This window comes from Nipponia nippon, unplaced genomic scaffold, assembly GCF_047370975.1.
Source record: "Nipponia nippon isolate SJK-2023a ecotype South Korea unplaced genomic scaffold, ASM4737097v1 scaffold_9, whole genome shotgun sequence".
NCBI lineage: Eukaryota > Metazoa > Chordata > Aves > Pelecaniformes > Threskiornithidae > Nipponia > Nipponia nippon.
The window spans coordinates 4,954,888-4,976,461 of record NW_028262413.1 but is presented as its reverse complement, the minus strand read 5'-3'; the positions used below and the strand labels follow the sequence as shown (position 1 = coordinate 4,976,461).

Genomic DNA, 21,574 nt, shown 5'->3' with positions numbered 1-21,574 from the left:
GAATCTTTAGTATTGCCCAGTACAGCTGTTCTTATAATCTAAAAAGGGGGGGGGGGGGGGGAGAAAAAACCCTGCAAAAACCACCACACGACACAAACACCAGAAAAGTCAGCTAAAAATACCAGCAGCAAGTGCCTGGTAGAGTCCCATAAGTTCATCCGATAGACAGCCCTTTAGCAGAGATACTGGAAGAACAGGGAGAGGTATTAAAGAAGCAATAGTTACGTTACCTGATAGGTGAAAATATGCCCAGAAACTCCACGTCCTCCTCCAGGCACTTCCACCACAATGTGCCCAAATCTCTCTGTCCAGCTCCCGCCAGTGACGCACACGATACTGCAGGGCAATCCAAGAACAGTGTCACACCGTGGAAGAGCAGATGAGCTGTATCCATTGCATCATGTCCTAAAAACATCTAGCAACCACAGCTCCCTTCTTTCAGCCTCATCATTTGTTCAGAATATACAACCGAACATGGAGAAACACCTTTAAAAGCTGGATTAGGTGCAGCAGAAAAAAGCAGGGAGCGGTTCCAAACAGGCCCATCCTATCCAAGATTATTCTTTCTGGGACAGACAGGATGAAGCCCGCTGTATCACAGATACACGAAGAGTCCAAGAACTTAGCTGGCACTGGTCTTCAGCCAGCAGCCTCTGGGACCAGCCAGTTCCCCTGATCGGCACCACCCCTTCTTCCCAGTCCTTTTTCCAGCCACAGTTTGGTATAGGAGATGCTGACAAGGTGAAAAGTCAGGTTGTACTTAGAACAGGGCAGCAAGGAATCCCACGTTACAGCACTGATTTGCTAACAGAAAAACTACTCTGCAGGAGACTTCCCAGCCTTCCTACAGAGTAGGGGATTAATTTTGTCCGGGCCTTGCTCAGGAGTGGGTTCCAGGTTCACAGCTATACCCCCTCAACCAAAAAGGCTCAGGAATTTGAACTTAGGCAGTGCAGTCCCAAGCCAGGACCCTGTGATGCCAGGTGATTTACAGATACAGAACAAAAGACAGTGCTAACCCCAGAAAGATTATGCTCTAATTCTAGGATGAAAACAGAAAGCAGACAGATCCAGGCAGACAAGGCGCACAAACAGGACAACATTGCTCAACACAGCAGGCCATCTCCCAGCAGGATCTTACCTGGCTCCCAGAGGGAAAGGTGCTACAACTACTGCTACCGTGGAATGGAAAAATGGGTTTGTGACAGCTCTGATGAGAGGTTACTCACAATCGCTCTCCGCTTCTCCTGCTGGTTGCTTGGCTCCTCTCCCTTCCTTGTCCAAGGCTCCCATCTACCTGCCCTGCCACAGGCCAACTACACAAATACTCCTTTCTCCTTGCTTCCTAACTACCCCCCAGTCACACCTCTCAACACCTGACTACACTGCCTTGTTATATGGTCCTGCCCTGGCCAGACACACCAGCTACCCGTCTCTATCCCTGACATTAGCTGGATTCAGCAGGACAGGCCTTTCTGCTTCTCATCCCCCTCCTAGGCACTACTTTTATAAGCATTGTGTGACCTGCCAGGCACTCCTAGCCACCAGAGTGGTGGCATAGTGCCCACCAGGACTCCCTGGTCTGTCCCTGGTTGAGAGGGTCCTTGCACTGGGTTTGTTCCTGGGAAGTGGAAGTCTGGCTGGCAAGTGAAGAACGACAATCTAGGGGTGTGCCCACTCAAGCAGAGGCAAGAACCTGTGCCGTACCTCCAACCACGTGTTCCCATCCTCACCCTGTGCTAACATGGTTGGGATATTTTCCTAGCAGTGACACTTGCACAAGCCATGTCCTTTGCTTTATTGAAATCACCCTCTGGCTGGGAGAGACACCCACAAAACCGCATGGTTCTGAGCCTGTGACTCCCTGATCTGGCTGGCCTGCGGGCTCTGTACTGGCAGCGTGGTCGGCATACGGCAGCACTGTTTGGCCATCGCCTTGTACACAACCTTATCTCTCTAAGGTCGCTGCCTGAGTGACTAATCAGCGACCCTACTCAGGGGCACTCCCTGGGGAACGGGCAAGGCTCAATACCTGCTACAGCAAAGGCAATGACATCTCAGGCTGGTGTCAGCAGCCACGGGAAAAGCCAGCGCCTGCCTCTGGGAGGAGGTTTCACAGATACTCTACCTGCTAGAGATCTCATACTCTTGAGCATCTACGGCACAGGGAATTCCTGCAACAGTGACAGTTTCTGCAATGTCTTGATGTTTCTGCCCGAGGTTTGAGCCAGTGATGGTGATTCTAGTGCCACCTTCCACTGGTCCAGACAGGGGGTACACCTGCAAAGACATCCGCGCATGTGTAAATGTCACAGTATCTCAGACCTCTGCAGTCTGGCAACTGGTCTACAGCACAGGGCCCTTCAACTGCCCCATTACAAACTCTGCCTGGTCGGGTCACTGCTATGGATTCCTTTTACTGGCTTAGACTAGTACCAGGCTGCACCCTCATCAGAAGAAAGGCCATACAGAACACCACAGTCGAAGCCTTCTTTCCCATACCTCACTGTTGCCAGCAGTCCCCCCCAGAGGTGATAATCCACTATAGACTTCTAAGGCAAGGACTGCCCTGCTTTGCCTTCTCATCAGCATGCTGACCACTCCACAGGGCATTTCTGCTGAAGAGTGGGAATGCACAAGCCAATACACGTTACTAGTATTGAAGCAGCAAGCACCATTCCCCCCTCAGCATCAGTACGACAATGAATTGCATGCTGCACAAACGTCAAAGCTCTGTCCCTGAGCAGCATCCAAGATAAACTAAGACAAAATGCAGCACATGGATGTTCTGTGCCACCAGAGGGAGGACAAGCTGACAGCAAAAGGGACACATGGCTACAGACACTTGTCATGTGGCAGTTAGCAAGAAACATTTAAAATAAACAGACAAAAATAATTAATCCCAGTAATCTGTCATGCCTTTCCCATCCTTGCTGTGCCATTATCATTAGGTTTTGCCCTCCTTTGCCCCAGGCTCAGTTGGGCCAACCTATTTCAGGGTCTGGCTCGGGACGGTTGGAGGATCCAATCTGTGGACCCTTTCCCAGCTCCTGAATGATTCTGCTCCTCCTGGCGTGCCAGTTTCAGCTCGCATGAGATACAAACGCATCTTTCCCCACTGTTTTCTATCAGCAAACTGAAACCCCAGCACAAAAGGCTAGCATCCTCACGACACCAAGAGATCACAGTAGAATAGGACTAACTTGCTCTTCAGATGGCCAATGTATTATTGGGCTGCACTGTTCGCACTCTGAGTTCGCAGCCCTTTGATTTCAACTGGAGAATGGAGCCCTCCTTGCCCTGGGTGCAGTACGCTAGCGAACAAGTTACTCACAGAGTGAATGAGAGGCGCTGGACACAGGTCTTCTATCTCTTCCTTGCAAGAGCCCCTGAAGATACAGCTGGGGTTGTCACCTCCACACCACACACAGTTGTACTTTGAGTCAGCTGTTTGGCAGCGGCTACAATCAGTGTGTCCCACAGAGCAGTTGTAAAAAGTCACTGCAAAGGAGACAAATTCACAGGCATCTGCAAACATCCCCTAGGGCACAGAACAATCCAGCAGCTTGGCATCTTGCACAGAAACCTCTCCTCCTCCCTCCCCTGTGACAAGCAACAGAAATGAGGCTGTATGTTTTCCTTAGTTTCCCTGTGATAGGGCTACTACAGATGCAAAAAGCCTCATTGGAGGATTTCTCAATTCTCTTCCACCTCATCTGCTGTCTTTTTGCTGGGGAGGCGTTGCACTCCTACCGTGAAGATCTGCAGCACTGTCCACTCGAAGGTGTCGTCGCCTCTGCACAAACACCACAGCGTTGAATTCAAGTTGAGGCGCTGTGTAACTGTACTGCAAAGACAAAAGACCATCAAGACAAAGGACTTAGAGGCACAAACAAGCCAGCTGAGCGGCAAAAATCATCAGCATCCATCCTGCATAGTGCACCGGCACACACAGCGTATATGGAGCTTTGTGTGAATGCGGACAAGGCAGCATTAGCTGGGGCAGTGGCAGCACAGGCCTGTCCTCGCTGGTTTGCGCAGTCACAATTCTGCTCTAGGAAGAGTAGCATTGGTTCACTAGGATGAACACTGAAAACAAATGTGTGCTCACAACAATACTTGTCTAACTTCTTAACTGCATTCCTAAATGGCTAAGTCCTATCTACAAACCACCTGCTCAGAAAACTGCTCAAGCTGGCATTTCTGCAATTTCAGTAGAGCTGAAAATGTAGGATGACAATTGGTCCGCAGGGCTCGTATGCACAAGAGCCTATGTTGTTCCTCTCCCTTAACTATATGAGTTTGTGAACTAAAAAAATATCACCTCTGCTTTCAAATCTTGCCCTAAGTAAAATCCACACATCATCCAGAAATGTACATGACTGTTGTAATTTTCCCTGTTAATCTTACAATCCACAGGCTAGCTTCCACCACTAAGAACAAAATTGGTATTAATAGCATTTTTCTTTTCATAAAAGAACGACCATCACAAAAGTCACGATCCAGAGAACCATGAACAACAGTGCCTCAAGCTAAAGCAGAAGCGGCGCCGTCCTGGCAAGTTGCAATGAGTGGTGATTCAGAGATGGCATCATCCCGTGCTACAGCAAACGCAGCAACAGGTTGTGTGGCTCAGACTGCACAAACTTCCCGCAAGTTGAAGACACCAGCACCACCAGACAGCAGCATCACAGATGAGGGCCCCATAGCACTAAATATTCTACAAATATCTTTGCAGAATATGCTCTTTTCCCCAAAGAGCTTGCCTTCCAGCCTGCTGTTTTGCTGAGCAAAACCAGCACCAGTGTGAACTCTGAAATGGCATTGTATTGCACGCGCTCACCTGGTTCATCTGGCAGGTGATATAACAGATGGACTGGTTTGTTTCTTCTCCTTCCACATAAGCATCCATCACCACTGTCCTCCCCTCCAAATTCAGGACACACTCATAGTCCCACTGCTGGTCCTGCAGAGAAGATACACGTGGCACCATTTCCCAACTTCATGGAGCCTCCTGCTACGCGACAGCGTACTCCTGCCTCTCCAATTCAGTACCTTTTACCAAGCCGCTTACTGTGCAAGCGGCATGCTCCTCTCATTCCCTTCGTTATGCTAACTCTATGCTATATTCAAGGGCTCTCTATGCTCTCACTGCCTCCATGTATGAAAGGCAAACCAACACAAAACAAAACACCTAGAAGGGAGCACGTGTACGTCAGTGCGGGGAGAACTCAGCACAGGAGGAGGAATTAAAGCAAAACCAGTGGGACTGTGAAGTTATGCCTGTTGTCTCTGTGAAACACTAGCTTGGAAATGAAGAGCGGAGTACACAGATTTGGGCAGGGCACCCCAAAAAACACTAAGTGTATTTTTCTTTTCTCTCTCCTGTAAATCCCCCTCTGAATTGCTTAGACGCTTCCTGTAGAAAAGATGGATACGCATCTGTAACCAGCTCTGCTCCTCTGAGCAGTGCAGTATATCAGGTTTAACATATAAAGTAACAATTAGTCTGTGGGCTGCGTGTTCCGAGGCGGTTGTTTGTAAAAAGTTACTAAATCAGTTTCTGTCTTGAGAAGCAAAGAGACTTTTTATCAGAGGCACACCCAAGAAACATAGCTTTCAAGGGTGGTTTTCCCCACTGGAGAAGTTTCAGGTACGACAGGAATAGCCACATTAACATGAGCATGCCAGAAAGGAAAGGGAACAGATGATTTATCTTTAGCTTATGGAGACACAAACAATCAGCAGAGATTCAGCAGGACGTTATTCCAGGAACTACCATCTACAGTGCAGCACAGGTGCAACTTAATCCAAACGCATGCAGATGATCTCCAGCAGGCTGGTGCACACCTGTACTCTCCCTTTCTCTGGGTGACCTCCTACCCACCAATAAATCCAGCTATGTAATTCTTTATTCACAGAAGCAGGTCATTCCTCTGGGTGGTTCTGCAAACAGGAGAAACCTAGGCAGAGCCACAGCTGTGTCTTACACGTACTTTTAGCAGTCCAGTGGACAGGTTGCCCAAACAGCGCTCTGCATTAATACCATTTCTCAGTGCTGATGGCATTGAGCTGACTACCTGATAGAGGTGGAAGTTCTTTCCCAGCAGGGTTATCTTCCTTGCCACGTTGACTGGAAACAGCGAAGATCCCTGGATTCCCTGCACACAGGGACATGCACCTGGACCCCAGCTAAGCTCTTCATTCTAGAAACAAACACAGGTCGTTAGAGAAAGAGACTTCCATGGCTCTGATACAGGGAATCAAAGCCTAACAGGCCAACACAGAAACAAGCCCTGCCTGAATGAAGGCATGGCTGTGCTTCTTTACCATGAAGTTACAAGAAAGCAATGCAAGAGCCCAAAGAGGTGAACAGCAGAAAGCTGTGAATATGCTGGACATTACAGCAGCTGCCACCTTCAGGCCAGCAGCATTTCTACAAGACCTGGGAACCTTGCACACATTTTTGTTCCTCAGGCTGCCGCTTCTCACTCTGCACATTACAGCGGTCAGCTTCTACACTCTCAGAGGGCACAATCTCTCCTGTGTGCTGAAATACTAGACCCACCAATGTGTATGAAAACTTCAAAGCTTTAAACTGTGAATTCCAAAGCCCAGCAACTTACCTCCTCCCAAAACTCAGGGGCATCATACTGGTAGTCGAGGCCAGGGTGGAGAATCCTGGGAAAGTCAGGGACATCCCTCTCCGAAGAATCGCCATCACCCGACAGAAGAGTAGAAGCAGAGAAGGGAGATGTGTCATTCTCAGCCTGCAGCAAATCCATCCAGTCCTCTGTGTCCTGGAGCTCCGTGCCTTCCTCCAGCAGCCAGTCTGGAGGAGCTGACGGTGGGAGCTCTGAAGCAGGTAGTTCAGTTCCCAGCAATCCGGGAGAGTCATCAGGGCCTCCGGGCACCTGGCTGGGGGTTTGGGGAGATGGGATGGCAGATGTCAGTGCCTCTGTGGTAGGAAAAGAACTCGGAGGCCACTTGAAACTGGTGATATGAGGGGAAGGTGTTACTGCTGCTGCAGATGTGTGCAGAGGGCTACCCACTAGGGTGGTGGGTGGGTCGGTGTGCCGTGGCTCCTGGACGGTGGCTGGCCCTTCAGTGGGCAAGGCTGCATGATCCACGTTTTTGGATGGGCTGGTGAGGACAGATGCAGCAGAAGTTGTCATCTCTGGCGCAGTGACAGCAGGTTTGTCTGCTGGCGGTGGTAGAGGGGATTCTGTGACGGCCTGGAAAGAGGCTGCTTCGGTTGAGAGAGTCAAGTATGTATAGCTGAGGGTTTCTGTAGGCTCAGTGGTTGTATCTGAGGCTGCGGAGAGCGTGATGTGGTTGGGCTCTGTGGGGGGCACAGTGCTCGGTACCACACGCACCGGGGGAGTGATGGGTTTTGTGGCCACAGTTGGGGCTGTGGTAGAGGACTGGGTGAGGGGAGCTGCTGAAGAAGGAAACACACTTGAGGTTGGGATCTGGGCCTAGAGAAAAACAACATGGTGGGGTGAAAAGAGAGAAAGAAAGGGAACAGAGTAAAACCCTAGCAGAAGAACACTCCGTATTACTTCCCATAGCAGTGTTCACAAGAAGCTGTTTCACCCTCTGGATTTCAGTGAGAGCTACATCTCATGCTACCTTGTCTTGGGATGGGATCGGGGAATGCTCACAGTGCAGAAGATGCAGCAACATTCCCTCTTCTCACAGATGCCTGCACTCACTTCCACTCAGAGGGAGGTCTGCCTGCCTTCATCCCCCACAAAACTGCAAGGCCACCTGTGGCAGCCCCAAACTGGGCACCTGTTCTACCTCCCCACTCGCAGCCTCCCTGCCAGCTTGCTCTTGTCCCTCGCTTTGAAAACACAGGCTGGATAACCCCAGGAGGAGGGCGACCTGCTTCATCTGATGGCACTTCCCCAGAAACCTAGCAAGGCCTTGGAACGTCAGGGAGGCAGAGCCTTGTGTCGCTGCAAGGGGAGGGAGGCTTTGCTCCAACAGCTCACCTCCTTGCTTGACGTGACTGACAGCTGCTATTTTACCTCAGAAGAGATCTAACTCACTGCAACTCGCCGAGGCTGTTATAGCACATAGGACTAGGACTGAGTAGGAGACGCACCCTTTCATTGTAAATAATGGTTCCTTCTTCACAGGCTGCTTTGTGGGTGCAGAGGTGCTGCTGGATGCACCAGTTACATCCCCAGAGACTGCTCACACACTTCTGACACCTGGAACAATGATAGAAAAGCAGCTGCTAAGATGACCCCGGACGGGACAGCCCCCTCCCTATAACTACAGACAAGAAAAAGCAGGTGCTCACGGTGCTGATGTCCACAGCAGGGCCACTGCAGCACAGTCATAGAAAGAGAAGTCCACAGAAGCAATGAAGATGTCATGGAAACGCACTACGAGCTTTATGGTGACATGATCTGAAAATGAAAATAAAAATTTCTTAGAAATGGAGCCACTATAAGTCTGCTGTACTGTTAAGAGACACAGCATGCTTTAGGAAAGACACTGTCAAACATGGGGAGACAGATTCCCTTCCGTGCTTCTAGCATCTCAATCACTAGATTATCCTAGGGACGCTAAAAACAGGTTGGACAAGTTTGTCAGGAGTCGTTATGACAGCTCTTGCCACCCCATGGGAAGGAAGACTAGTCTGAAGATCCCTCCATCTTTATCTGCTATAATTCCACTGTCATCTCTGTATTAGAGGAAGACATTACATTTCAGGCTCAAAGCTGATTGTCTTCCTTTGTCACCCAAAGGAAAACCAAACCCTTAGAACTGACATGCCCTTCACATACGGCCTTCGCCTTGAGAGCTTTGTTCTATGTCCAGACTAAGAAGTGAGTCAGTGAAGAGGTTTATAAGACTTGTTATCTCACTTGCAATGACCGAAGGCTTATCTGCTTTAAATCCAGGTCTCATGTCAACTACAAGCCTCAGGACAGCCCAGTTCTCTTTGGGAAGAGACTATCACTGTTTTCTGATAGACCAAATAGCTGCAGAGATGGTCAAAACTTACTGCAGCTGATAGCATGAGCCTGAAGGAGATATTTTGCATATGACAGTACTAAACCAGCAAATTAATCTTGTTCCAGACAAATGCCCCCAACCCTGGAGTTGGATATTAGTTCTCCAAATAATGGGAACATATTGCATGCCCTGCTCAACTCCAGGAGCTGCCATTTCTCCAAGATAGTTTGCTATAGAAGTAAGTAGCAAGAAGCTCGTCCATTGTTCCTCTCCCAGAATTCAGACCTCCTCTTGCAAGCAAGCTCTATTCACAACAAAACAATTAACATGTCTGGTGAAGGATCAGTCAGGCCTGAGCTGGGTTCCTGACAGCATGACAAGCGAAGCAGTGCACTAGTACTAACAGCTGATGATGAGGTGCGTATTAAAACCCACAATTAGGAGAAAATCGGGGTATCATAGGCAGCTGGAGGCAGGAATCAGTGCAGTGCTGTCAACTGCCATCACTGTCATAGAGGTGATTGCATTTGGCAGTGGCGGAAAGGCTAACACCTCCCAGGATTTCAGGGTTATGACACCATATTTATAAATATGCCTTTCTCCAAAAAGGCCATTATTTCCCATGACTGCCAATAATGCTGTTCAACAGTACAGAAGATGAGGTCGAGCACTTGCAAATTGAGAGCAAGAGTTTCTGCTATCAACTTGGAGCTCAACAGCTTAAAGTGACAGATGAGCTGGTATGCAACCTTTAAAACAAAGCTGAAGAAAAGGCAAATACTTTAGTCAGCTGGGAAAAGTATTATAGGTAGGAATAGGATGCCAGTATCTAAGGCCCTGATGAGACCTCATTCAGAAAACTGTGTGTAATTCTGGTTACCACCTTCAAATTCATCTTAGCAGAGCACAGAAGCCACACAAAGAAGGGCTAGCAATATAGTGAAGGAGAGAGGAAGTCTGAATAACAAAAGAAAATGAGGAAAAAGTTAACAGCAAAACTCTGCTAAGAATGCCTGGCCATAGTTCATTCAGTGGGAGAAGAGCTGTGGAAGCAAAAGGACAACACAAATAGATCAAATGGACACAAACCATCCATGAGCAAGTTCAGCCTAGAAAACAGAAGCAACTTGTTAAGCCTTAGAGATGCAATATGAAAATAACATAGGCAAAGCATCTATGGAGTCCTGAAATACAAGCAAGACTGACTTACAAAGGAGTCAATAAGAATATCTGAAGCCTGGAATAATGAGAACTAGACTGCGGCTTTATCTACACTGATTTTTCACAACTGTGCTTAAATTCAGGCCCACATTTGCAGAACTGAAGAAGGAAGCCAATCCTGCCCACTCTGCCTGCAGTGGCAGTGCATGAAAAGCCCTCTCGCTCTGTGCCTGACCACCCTGAATGGAGACCTGGTCGGTTTGTTCCAGACTAAAGCAGCGTGAGAGCCAACAGATATAATAATATCGAAAATGAAGGAGTTTGAGATTGAACGAGTGTGTTAGCTGGGTTCTGCTGTCATGTTATGTCCATGGAGATTACTTCAGACCTATTAGCCAGCTGCATACTTGCACGCAAAATCTGTTTAGCCATTTAGGTGAATCGTGTGGAATGCTTCCCAACCGGCACCTGCCTTTTACTTCAGAAGAACAAGCTCTTTGAAGAGGTCAGCTCATCAGAGCTCACACTGACAAGCTGGGTAAAATCCCGTGCAGACTATAAACTGAGAACTTTCCAGGTTCTTTAGAGTGTCCAATTAGCAATACTCAGCCAGTTATTGTTCACAGTAATAGAAGGCTGACTTTGTATTTTCCGCGGTTATGCCGCATTGCGTATTCATTTCTAACTTTAAGGACTGTGGGTCCCTCCTTGCCTTTCCTTACACGTACTTCCTTCTCCCATTACTACATGGATTTTGAGAAGGTTTGCATTTTGCTTGATTTAAATAATAAAGCAGTATTTAAGAGAGTTCTCTCTCCAGATTTATGACAAAGCTGCCAAACCAGCCATCACTCTAGACTGCATTTCAGATCATATTCAGATTTGCATACAACCCTTCAAGCAGGATCTCCTTTCCAACTACCAGAATTTGGCATTGGAATTTGGCAACAGCCCAAAATAGCACAGGATGTGTGTGACACAAGTAGAAAGCAAACAGATATTGTGACAGAATGAAATGAACACCTGCTGACAGACCACATACATTCATGGCTCTTAATCCTGGCAATCTGACGGACCTACGATGTACTTTCTCCCAACAACGTTATCAGACCTATCATGTGCCATTTAAAGCATTTCACTGACCTGCTCCTGTTGGCAAAGCTGGTGCTTGGCTGGGATCTGGAGAAGGACACATGATTCCTGACTCTGTCAGAACTGCTGGGCTTTCATAATCTTCAAAGTAACACGAGTAAAATTCTTCCTCACGCAGAGAAGGTAAGTCCGAGATAGCCAGGAATATCTACCAATTCAATAATGCCCAGTAAATAATTTGCCCTCTAACACATTCTTCTTTTTTTCAACTAATTTTCTGGTTCTAGTTTTTCAAAGTAAGAGCCCCATAAAGTAGCTATCTACATATACACCCATTTTCCTATAATGCCTCCTAGGACTGACTAGCATCATCGTCTCTTGCCATTCCCAAACTGAACTTGGCATCCACCAAGCAATTGGCAACTTCCCCCTTTGCCCAAGTCTCTAGCAAAAGGCAGGTTCTTGCCACCTCCCGACACAATGACAGACTTCAAAACACAGCAGCACCTTCTTAGCTTTTCTGCCAGCCCTCAGATGCCAGACTGAAGCTGTAAATTTTGGGTACCTCCTTTCAGTTCTTCTTGACAGCAAGTGTCAGAAACACTGTGAAACCACAGACACAGGCACCTTATAGATACTAAGCCAAGGAGGGACCCCACCCAAGCAGCCATCAAATACTCCAGAATACCTAGTAACTCTTAGTAGGCAAGGACATTCAGTTTTATGGGAAAAAACAATGAAATTATGTCCTGGTACAGCCAAGCTGTTAAGTCCCTTTATGTGAGGCAGACAACATGTGCTTGAAGGCTCAGTGATTCAGTACCCCACTGAAAGCAACAGAAAGACTTGTGACTCCTCAGCGTTTGCAGGGGACTTTCTACATGCTTGAGCATCATCTGAGGATCGTCACCACTCACATTTCTCTTTTCCTCTCTGCTGATATTGGCTGGAGTTAGTGACTGAACAGACAGACACTGCTGCGTAGAGTTAAAGCTCCAGAGCCACTGCTCACTCAACCTGGACCGCAAGCACTCAGAGCGACGGCTGCACCTGCAGAGAAACAGCAAGAAGCCCTGTGAGACATCTGCGCAGCCCCAGCAGGACACGTTCGGCTTCCAAGCTGACGCTGGCTGTCTGAAGCCTTGCTAGAGTCTTGGGGAAGCTGCTACACAAGCCATGGAAGTCCCAGCCTCCCACCACCTTCAATAATAGGATGATCTGTTGTGAAAATATAGATGGGTAGGCACTTTTTGGGCTTAAAGGGTCATAAACTAGCTCCTATGGCGTTCTACGGGGAGACAGAGCCAGCAAGCAGACAGATATGCTGGAATAAACCATGTCTCATTAAGCAACATCAGCAGGGGAGCAAGAAGTGAAAAGGAGCGCTAAATAAGAGAGTGACACCAGAAGAAGAGGTAAGATAGTTTCTCTACATTTGAAATGAGGCAGTTTGAGCTGCAGGCAGACTAAAACCAGGCTGAAATCCATGGGACAGGAGCATCGTGAGTGGTGACCAAAAACCCAAAAAGCAACGGAAAGATACCCTTGCGTGCAACTGCGACTGCTGGCAGTGTTTTAGGGAGGCAGGCAGAGGAATGGTAAGTTAGAGAGAATATCCCATAAAGGAACTAAAAATAAACTAAATCTAGACACACAGACATGCACAGACACACAGACATAAGGAAGAGAGTAAGTGGAGACAATCCCTAAGCACTACCCCTCCAAAATCCTTGCAGGTGAACCGGGATCTATCTTACCGTCCCTGAAGGACACACCAGCCACAGTAGGGATCTTTCAGCGCCAGGCAGGATTCACAGTCCAAGTACAGGGAACATTCCAGTATGGGAACCTTCACCACCTGTCAGAGAAAGAAATCGGTGAAAACAGCACACACAACACAGGCCCCAGGTCTACAGCTTCTTCTGCCTAACTACCAAGTCCCGTCACCTGCATGCTCACTGAAACAGCTTCTTAATCCCTGATATTGCATAAAAATAAAGAAAAAAGGAACAAGTTTCCAGAGCCCATCTGAATGGCCGTTTCACATATTGGTGAAGGATATCTAAACATCAGGCTGTAGAGAGGCACTGAGGCAAGCACAGTGTATTGCTATCAACAGGTCGTCTGTGACACTTTTTGCAAGGAGGCGGCTTTATTTAGCGATAAAACTATATTTTAACAAAATGGATCAAAGAATAGCAAACGGAATACCATTCGCTCTTTTGCTTTTCTGGACTCTGTCATGGGAGAGCATCTCTCTTGACATGTAGGTGACTGAAGCCGGAGACAGCAGCTCCGGCTGAGGCCTCTGACTGCAGCTGCACTATTGCCCAGCTCTAGCTGGCAGAACTATCATTTTGACTGGAAGTAGACCAAGAAGATTTGATCAACGTGGAACAAAAACCTTCTGCCATCCGGAGGTAAGTTTTACTTGCAAAACACTTCTGCTTTAACTTACTATCCGTGCTGATTTCAGCCTCTTGCCCTCTCTTTAATCCGCTACTACACTTCAGCTACACGCTGTCGGTTACTTTAAAATACCAACTTCTAATCCCTGACGTATTACTTTTGCTAAGTACATGATGTCATTTGCATTTTTTAATTGACAGAACAATTACTGTTAGGGATATATTTCAGATTTCCCTAATCTTCTTCCACTCACAGATTTCAACTCCTCCTTTGAAGCGTTACAAAATTTCCGAGTATCTCAAAGTGCACTGGGCGGGGGGGTGAAGGGAAGCAGTGGTTTTCCAGCATGCTCTCCTTTGTTGTTTGTTCTTTCCTTCAGAGTAACTCAAGGGCTGCTTTCTCCTTTGCTAGGAGGATCCCTTTCTTTCCAGCTCAAGGAGCTGACATGAGTGGTGTTGCACAAATCCTCTCAAATAAAGTATCCATAGCTGGATTTCCTACTCAGCAGACACCAATATCCCAAGAGCTTGAGGCATCGCAGTGCCTCTTCTCCTCCCGCTGCCACTGGGCACAGACAGAATTACAGAAAGCAGGAGAAGAGGGAATGGTGCCTCGCATGATTCCTTATACAGCTTGATTTCATCTGCAAGCCTGTTGTTATATACCCAGTCAGAGCGCACCTCTGCTATCTGAAGACACTTCCCACACATTTCTGCTTTTTGTAGGTTACACGCCTACAGAACAGCTTAATCCTTTGACTGATTAAAAACAGGAGAAATGCCACAGTTTTAATTACACAAAACCTCCCTTTTCGCTTTTTAATCTTTTGCAAAACCAAGACGGGTCACATTACTTGTGAACCCAGAAGGCTCACATTCTTCTGCTGAGATGGAGATGCAAACTGTTGTCCAAACAGTTCCTGCTCAGCACAGAGGAACCCAGGAATTTGCAGTCCCTTGTCTTCATGCCAATAGAGCAGCCTTTTATAGCCTGCGGTTCACATTCCTCCATCAGTGCTGATACAGCCTGACTCGCTTAGGGAAATGCACATGCAAACAGGCCACGGTTTAGGGTAACAAGACTTCCTCCACGCTTCCTCCAGCTTTTGCAAAAGGCCAGTCCCCATCCCTGTAAGCCAGACCGGCAGGCAGCTGCTGCCCAGCACAGGCTTAGCTATACACACTGTTTCTCTGCCTCCCCCGCTCCTGTCAGTAGTTTGCCTGGACCTCAAATGCTTTCAACTCTTCTGTGGAAGGGATTTTATTACTCTTACCATTGACTGGGTCATGACAAAGAGGTGCTCCTGCAGCGAGTCAAACAGCAGGTCTCCACTCACCATGCTATTTAACTGGATAGCTAAAGAAGCATATATATGTGCATCTCCCATTGCTCCCAAGTACACCTGCAAGAGAGTCACAGTTGTATGCAGGCAAAGCATCACAGCAGGAGTTGGGGGCACCCGTCCTACATCAGGCACAAGTTGGAACTGCTTCTGTGGGCGAGGATTTCAACCTCCCACCAAAATCTCAACGCAGTGACTTCAGCCACATGAAGCATGCGCCTAGCAATACCTGCGGAAGCCACGTAGGATGCACCGGCCCCGACGCTGGCACAGTGCAGATGTAACCAAAGGTAACGTGACCGCTGTTTGGGGCATTCACATTCTCAACAGTCAGTACAGTGTGAGAAGAGACCATCTGACAGCAATGATCTTTAGTAGGAACCTGACTTCCCAAGGGACAAGAGGAATTGCCTCTTTTCCCCTTCCACCTGAGCATCCCCGATTAGTTTTATCCTCTTTGCGTCCCGTCACATCCAGATCATACCTTGTGCAGTCTCCCTCTGCTGTCTCCCAGAAAAGCAATGGTGTGGCCATCTTCCACATTCACTGCCACAGCTGTCAGACGGGCCTCTGTTTTCTCTAGGAGGGGGGCTGCTTCCAAGGGTACCCGGCTGGCCATAGGGCTGGGAGTGTGGTCAGAGCCGCAGGGGTATGCATACAGGGTGTCCTTTTTTGGGGAGCGGAAAGAACAGGGAAATCAGTACAAAAAATGGATACAAGGAACATTAGCACCTTTAACACTTCTCACCACCCCCTTCCACCCGAATTCCTTAAACAGGTGCCCCAGCAGTGAATTCGGCTTTGAACCCCTCTAAGCTTTTTTACTTGAGAAGAAAAAACCAGCTTTTAATAATTAGTTTAGGTATGTTGGCTGTTTGTACCCTCACAGAATCCTGCAGACATTTCAGCAAGTCCATTCAGCATCAGTAATGAAATGCATCAATACTCCACTAAACTCTTAAGTTTCCCAAAAAACATTACTGGCTATACACTGCCACGATACAGCTTTGGGGAAGATTCATTGTATTTTTCAGAACAAAACAAAAAGATGAGAATTCTTGCTTCCAGTGCAAACCCACCTGGTCCCAAACATCGTCTCCAACAATTAGCACGGTTTGGTTGTACCAGCTACAAATTCTAAGGCTGAAGTAGAATCCCAAAGCATCAGGACATACATAAACACAGGGTGGAGCACAGCCTGCTCCAAAGAGCTTACTAACTACACACGGAAATTGTAGACCGCGTACAACCAGAGACCCACAAAAAGTCAAAACGAGTCATCTCTGCACAGTGCTTCAATTCTTCCGAGTCTTGTGAGATTTCTGAAAATTAACTCCACGGCACTGTGCAAAAACAGTCAACCTTCTGTTCCAGTTAGATCCCTCCCAGTCCCACCAAACCTTCACTTACTGAGTTGTAAAGGAGAGAGAATGAAAGCTGCCAACTTTTTTACTATTTGTATGTGTAGAGAGAAGATATTCCATTATGATTCATCTTTTTCCTAAGTAACAAACTCAGTCTTGTCTAGGATAGTTCCTCTGTTGCTTTACGTCTTTCCTGACACCTTGTTCTGTGTCCACTTTAATTTTACAGTACCCTTTTGGAGACTGAATGCGGGATTGTTCACCCAACAATTACTATTAAAACCACCATTTTTTAATCAGTCAGTGGCTTGTCTTCAAACAATGTGGCTTGTGTAAACTAATGATATTCATCACGAAATCCCTTACGGATAACATTTTCATCCGTTTCTCCAGCCCCTTACTAATTGCTCTTACAAAGCTGTGTGCGGAGCAGAGGCATTAATCGCGCAGTCCACGCCGACTCCAGCTCTCTCTCTTGCCTCGGGCAACGTGGTTGAATTTAGACTCCTTGTGAGCGGGGTTACGTATTCCTTCTGTCTGATGGCCGTGGCTTTGCATTTGGCAGCACTCAGCTGCACGGTACCATCCGGCACCAGGCAACGGAGCCGCCCCTGCCGGAGGTCAGCAATAACGGCACAACATGGCGTTCTTGAGGCATCTGCTTATCACCTCTTGCCGGCCCCGTGGAAAACCTCACCCTTTTTCCCCCCTCTCCTCCCATTTCTCCGAGGTTTTCTGTTGGCTTTTTTGTTTGGTTGGTTTTTTGTTGGTTTTTTTTGTTTGTTTTTAATACTTGACGGCTCCCTGGACAGACTAAAAATGATCAGGAGCTTTTGACAAAGTCTATGGAAATCAATGGTAAAATATATTTAACCTGCTGACCTCTATTCACTTCTCAAATGTATGGCTGTCTTCGCAGGGAAGCAAGGCTTGACGCAGTGGTTCTGCGTAGGAAAGCATGCCAGTTAGACTAGCGCTGCTTTCATTCTGATGCTTTATTGTTTTCCTTTCAGATACTAATTCAACTGATTTTCTGCACACTAGGCGTAAGGCTCTGACTTAAAGTCCCAGAGGATGTTACAACTTTCCATGATTTTTAGTTTTTACCATCCTCTAAGCTATCATTCGTTTTTAGGGACAGATATATTTTTATCAGCTCTGTCACGTGATTCTTCAACTTCTTCCAACCACCTTCTTGTAACTTAAAGATTTCTATTTCTCCAGTTGTCCAATTCCTATGCAATTAGGAAGTGGGCCACAGCCAAATTTCCATACTCCAAAGTATCAAGTATTTCTTTTGAATGGGATTCTAGACATCTTTGGCAACCTTTGTATCAATTCCGACAAATGCTGGAGCCTAACGACCTCGTTACTGAGGCTGATTTTTTCAAAGTTTGCTTAAAAAAAAAGCGTACAAGTCAGAAATAGCTGTACCCCAGTTGTGCCCAGCACTGCTGCTGCCTCTATGCGATGCCAAGGGCAAGTCACTTCACACACATTTATCTACCATAAACCAACGTGACCCGCGCAAGCTCACATTGGCCTCGCAGGGACTGTCTGCAGCGCAGTTAATCGCAGTCAAGAGCTGAAACTTGTTCCATCCTACAGGATTAAGACCATGATAACTGTATGAAGTGCTTCTATAAATTTACATAGAAGCTGTTTGAATTGTTTCCAGTGAATAGCATCTTGGCAACGTAGCAGAAAATACACTTTAGGGATCATCCCGTGTCCTACTGGGATGCGGCAAGTTTGGATGAAGCTGCTGCCGTGAATTCTGGTGCGTGCTTCCTACATTGCACAGGTAGGAAGCAACAAGAGGACAAATCTATGTCTATGCATGAAGAGGACTGAAAGCTCGGTGCAAAAGGACAAGTTACATACCTCGAAAACTACACCCACAGAAGATATGCAGCCTTCCCAAGCCTTGCAGAAACATGTTTCACACTTCCAATTATCAAGTCACTAACGGCATCTACGCAGTCTCCTGCATCTCAAGACTAATGGATCTCCAGCAAACTGAACAAATGAACTGGTTCTGAAATTCTTATAAAAACTAGCATTTTTTTTCCAGTTTAAGAGATTGTATTGAACGGTGAAACTTCATCTTAGCCGCTTCTGATGGGCTAAAAATCAGAGGCAGTGCTAACTAGGGAAAAGGGCATACCTTGCACACAGGCTGCTTTGGAGGCAGAAAAACATGAAATTAATTAGCATTATCCTTACATACAGCACAAGCTGCCACCATTGAAACCGAGTTAAAACTGTTTCTGCATAAAATGTTCACTGACAGCCGCTTCCACTCAGCACTGAGCTGGCACAGACCCTTACGTGTTGTTAGACGCAATCTTAACGACAACCGCTACCATGTACTGAATGGTGCAGGGTAAAGTTTGTTAGGACATTTACATATCATTGGACACACTTGTTAATAAGATGCCATACTTTAGTCAGCCCACTAGTGCCAAACCGCGCAGCTGGGACCCGGGGATCACGCGCCAGGAATCGCATAGCAGAGACCAGCCTTCTCCCACTCAGTGCACCCACTTCTCCACTGGATCAAATGGTACAGGGGAACTCTACATCACTTTGAATGAAGGATTTTTCTAAAGTGCTCACACCAGTTTGACATTTAACTCTCTCAAGCTGCCCTAAAAATCACCTGTGGCAATTCCTTCATGCAGCCCCACAAAGGACACACGGAGCATGGCTAAGAAATGCAAAGAAAGCAGGACATCAAGCTGGGCAGTCTCTTGCTTCCCAACTCTTACACACTCCTCCTGACCTTGCATTTGCCCTGCTCCAAGTCTGCTCTTTACCCTTCCCTTGTCCCACAAGTATTCTACAGTCAGCTTTAGCTACTGAAAGGAAAATCATAAGTTTAAAACTGGTTTTGCACCACACATCCAAACCCAGAGACTTCCAAAGCTCTGTGGTACCACTTTGCAGCACAAGGCTAGGAAGAGGCAATTATCTGGACAGCCTGTTCTGTAGAAGGAAGACACGAGATAACATGCTGTTCTGCTAAGGACTAGCAACGCCCTCGGTGAAAACAGGCTACTCACAACCACAGAGCCTCAATGCCGGGACACTGCATCCAGCACCGCCCCAGGAGAACGCTGCTGCTCTGCGTTGGTGTCACCGTCCCCGATATTGCAGCACCAGCCAATGTGGCTGACAGATTCAGCCTGGCTGCAAGGATTCAGGGTCACAGCCACTTCAGGTCACATTTTTATCCTGCAACATCCCATCATGCCTTTGTCATAGAATTTAAAGGATTGTCACCTCTTACAGCTCTGGAGACAAAGAGCAGCCAGATCAGGAAAAGGTCTTCCTTGGGCACAAAATTCTGCAGGACTAATGCAGTCTATAGGAAATTAGGATTTTGTTGACACTTGTTTTTGCTATGTTCTTTTTTTGTTCCTGGGTGCCCTTGCAGGAAAACATTGTGAGATGCACCTCACCATAAGCAACGGGGACAGAGCACACCCCTTAAATTCCCTTCCCAACACACAGGCGCACACGCACATACTCCTCTCCCTCCCTGCAGTGCAGACCAGGACACAAAATTACATAATAATAATAAATAATAATAAAGAACAACCTGAACTGCAGCTTCAGCGCTCTTGCTTGGTATTGCCATGAGAGAGGCCTCAGGGCCAGGTCACACCAGATGCCCTCCCCAGTGCCACACAGTCCATCTCCCTGTGCAAGGAAACCTGCCCATGTGGGGCAGAGAGCTGCAGCAGCAATGAGACAGACTGTACTTAAACAGGACACAACGGTTCTTGCATCGCATTGCAGCAGTAGCAAAGAAACAGCCTGAGCCCAAAGGTTTTTAACCCAAACAGATTTCAGCACCCATCTGTGGGAAACGGGCTGACTTCAGGAACACAAAGTAACACAAGAACACGCTGCAGACTACTCTTTACCCTGGCAAAGGTGCAAAGCCACTTACCGCTGGCAGCTGGACACAGTTGGAACTGACATCGTATTCAATATACGCCACTTCGGTCCCTTCTTCTGACTTCCCATCTCTCATGTAGCAAACATCCCTAGTCCAGTTGGTCAGGCGATCCACCTCCTCCATTGCGTAGACACAGAGCGCAGACTCCTCGCTCAGTTTGCCAGAAGAAGCCTGCCAGGCAGAGAAGGCTGCAAACAGCACTTCTCCCTCGGTGTCCAGCTGCCCCTGGGCCAGGCCTTCTCCTGGCTGGGTGACATAGGCTGCTTGCAGGAGGCTGTACGTATTGGCTTTGCTCTGGCAGAGCAGAGGTAACTCCACGTACGAGTAATAATGAGAGTCATCCAGGCAGATTCGCGAGATGTAGGTCTTGTACTCACGTGATTGAGACTTGAGGTCCCGACGGTAGAATAGGAAATAGACACTTGAGCGGTAAGTGAAGGACTTAATGAAATGGTGGTTGTACTCAGAGAGCCGGCCCACAGCCAGTTTTGCCGTTTCTTCATAGGAGAAAATGGAGTGAGAATCTGTTGCTTGAACATCCCCGCCGTGGGCCCTGAGATTTCGGGTAGTGATGGGAGGAATCCCTCCTCCAACTCCTCGGCTAGTGTACCCTCGTCCCACAAACAGCAAGGGCACCTCGTCCTTTGAGTAGGCTATGAGTCCCACAGTGGTGATATTGGGATCATTGGCAGCAACGTACTGAGTGTCACCAGGGCTCTCTGGTCGGAAGAGGACATGGTCGATGGATGTGAGGCTCCTCTTCTCACAGATTCCCTGGTGCACGCTGCCACACACAATGAGCTCCTTCTGCACCGTGTTCACCAGCAGCAGCTTGTTGTGATTGTCGGTGTGGTGTGCCTGAGGGCACTCCAGCTTTGAGACCGGGGGGAGGCAATCTTTACTGTCCAGAACTGGCCCAGTCTGAACCATGTTCTTCATCAGCAGGTCAGACGTCAGCTGAAACAGAAAGTTGGTGGCTCCCAAGTAAATGGTCTCGGATTCCAAGTCCATAGACAGGTGAAGGAATTTCGTAGCATTGCGCGAGAACGTGACATACTGCAGTCCCTGTGGAATTGCTGCTCCCAAGAAACAGAGAAGAGGAAGGAGGAACGTTCCCAGAGGCATGGTAAACACTCTGCAAGAGAGGAAAGGCTGTTAGAACTCCTCAGAAACCAGGAGTGAAGATTAACATCCAAAAATCCTTCAATAACACTCTTATTATGAGAGGTGGGCAAAGAGGACATAGAAAGCAGAGAGCTAGACACA

The 21,574-nt window shown here is 47.5% G+C and overlaps 1 protein-coding gene across 3 annotated transcripts in view; it reads right to left on the bottom strand.

Annotated features, from left to right (window-relative positions):
• The window catches only part of PLXNB1 (plexin B1), an 83,819-nt gene that overhangs the window by 21,213 nt on the left and 41,032 nt on the right, over positions 1-21,574 (bottom strand). For all 3 annotated transcript variants that reach the window (XM_087745488.1, XM_087745485.1, XM_087745486.1), the window contains exons 3-17: positions 20,300-21,443; positions 15,462-15,644; positions 14,909-15,037; positions 12,984-13,084; positions 12,144-12,276; positions 11,278-11,434; positions 8,312-8,420; positions 8,111-8,219; positions 6,627-7,478; positions 6,081-6,206; positions 4,844-4,966; positions 3,754-3,847; positions 3,335-3,501; positions 2,129-2,280; positions 231-336 (exon numbers count right to left, since the gene is read on the bottom strand). In XM_087745488.1, the coding sequence (XP_087601614.1) occupies positions 231-336; positions 2,129-2,280; positions 3,335-3,501; positions 3,754-3,847; positions 4,844-4,966; positions 6,081-6,206; positions 6,627-7,478; positions 8,111-8,219; positions 8,312-8,420; positions 11,278-11,434; positions 12,144-12,276; positions 12,984-13,084; positions 14,909-15,037; positions 15,462-15,644; positions 20,300-21,433 (3,675 nt within the window). In that variant the 5' untranslated portion in view covers positions 21,434-21,443. The remainder of the gene's footprint in view (positions 1-230; positions 337-2,128; positions 2,281-3,334; positions 3,502-3,753; positions 3,848-4,843; positions 4,967-6,080; positions 6,207-6,626; positions 7,479-8,110; positions 8,220-8,311; positions 8,421-11,277; positions 11,435-12,143; positions 12,277-12,983; positions 13,085-14,908; positions 15,038-15,461; positions 15,645-20,299; positions 21,444-21,574) is intronic.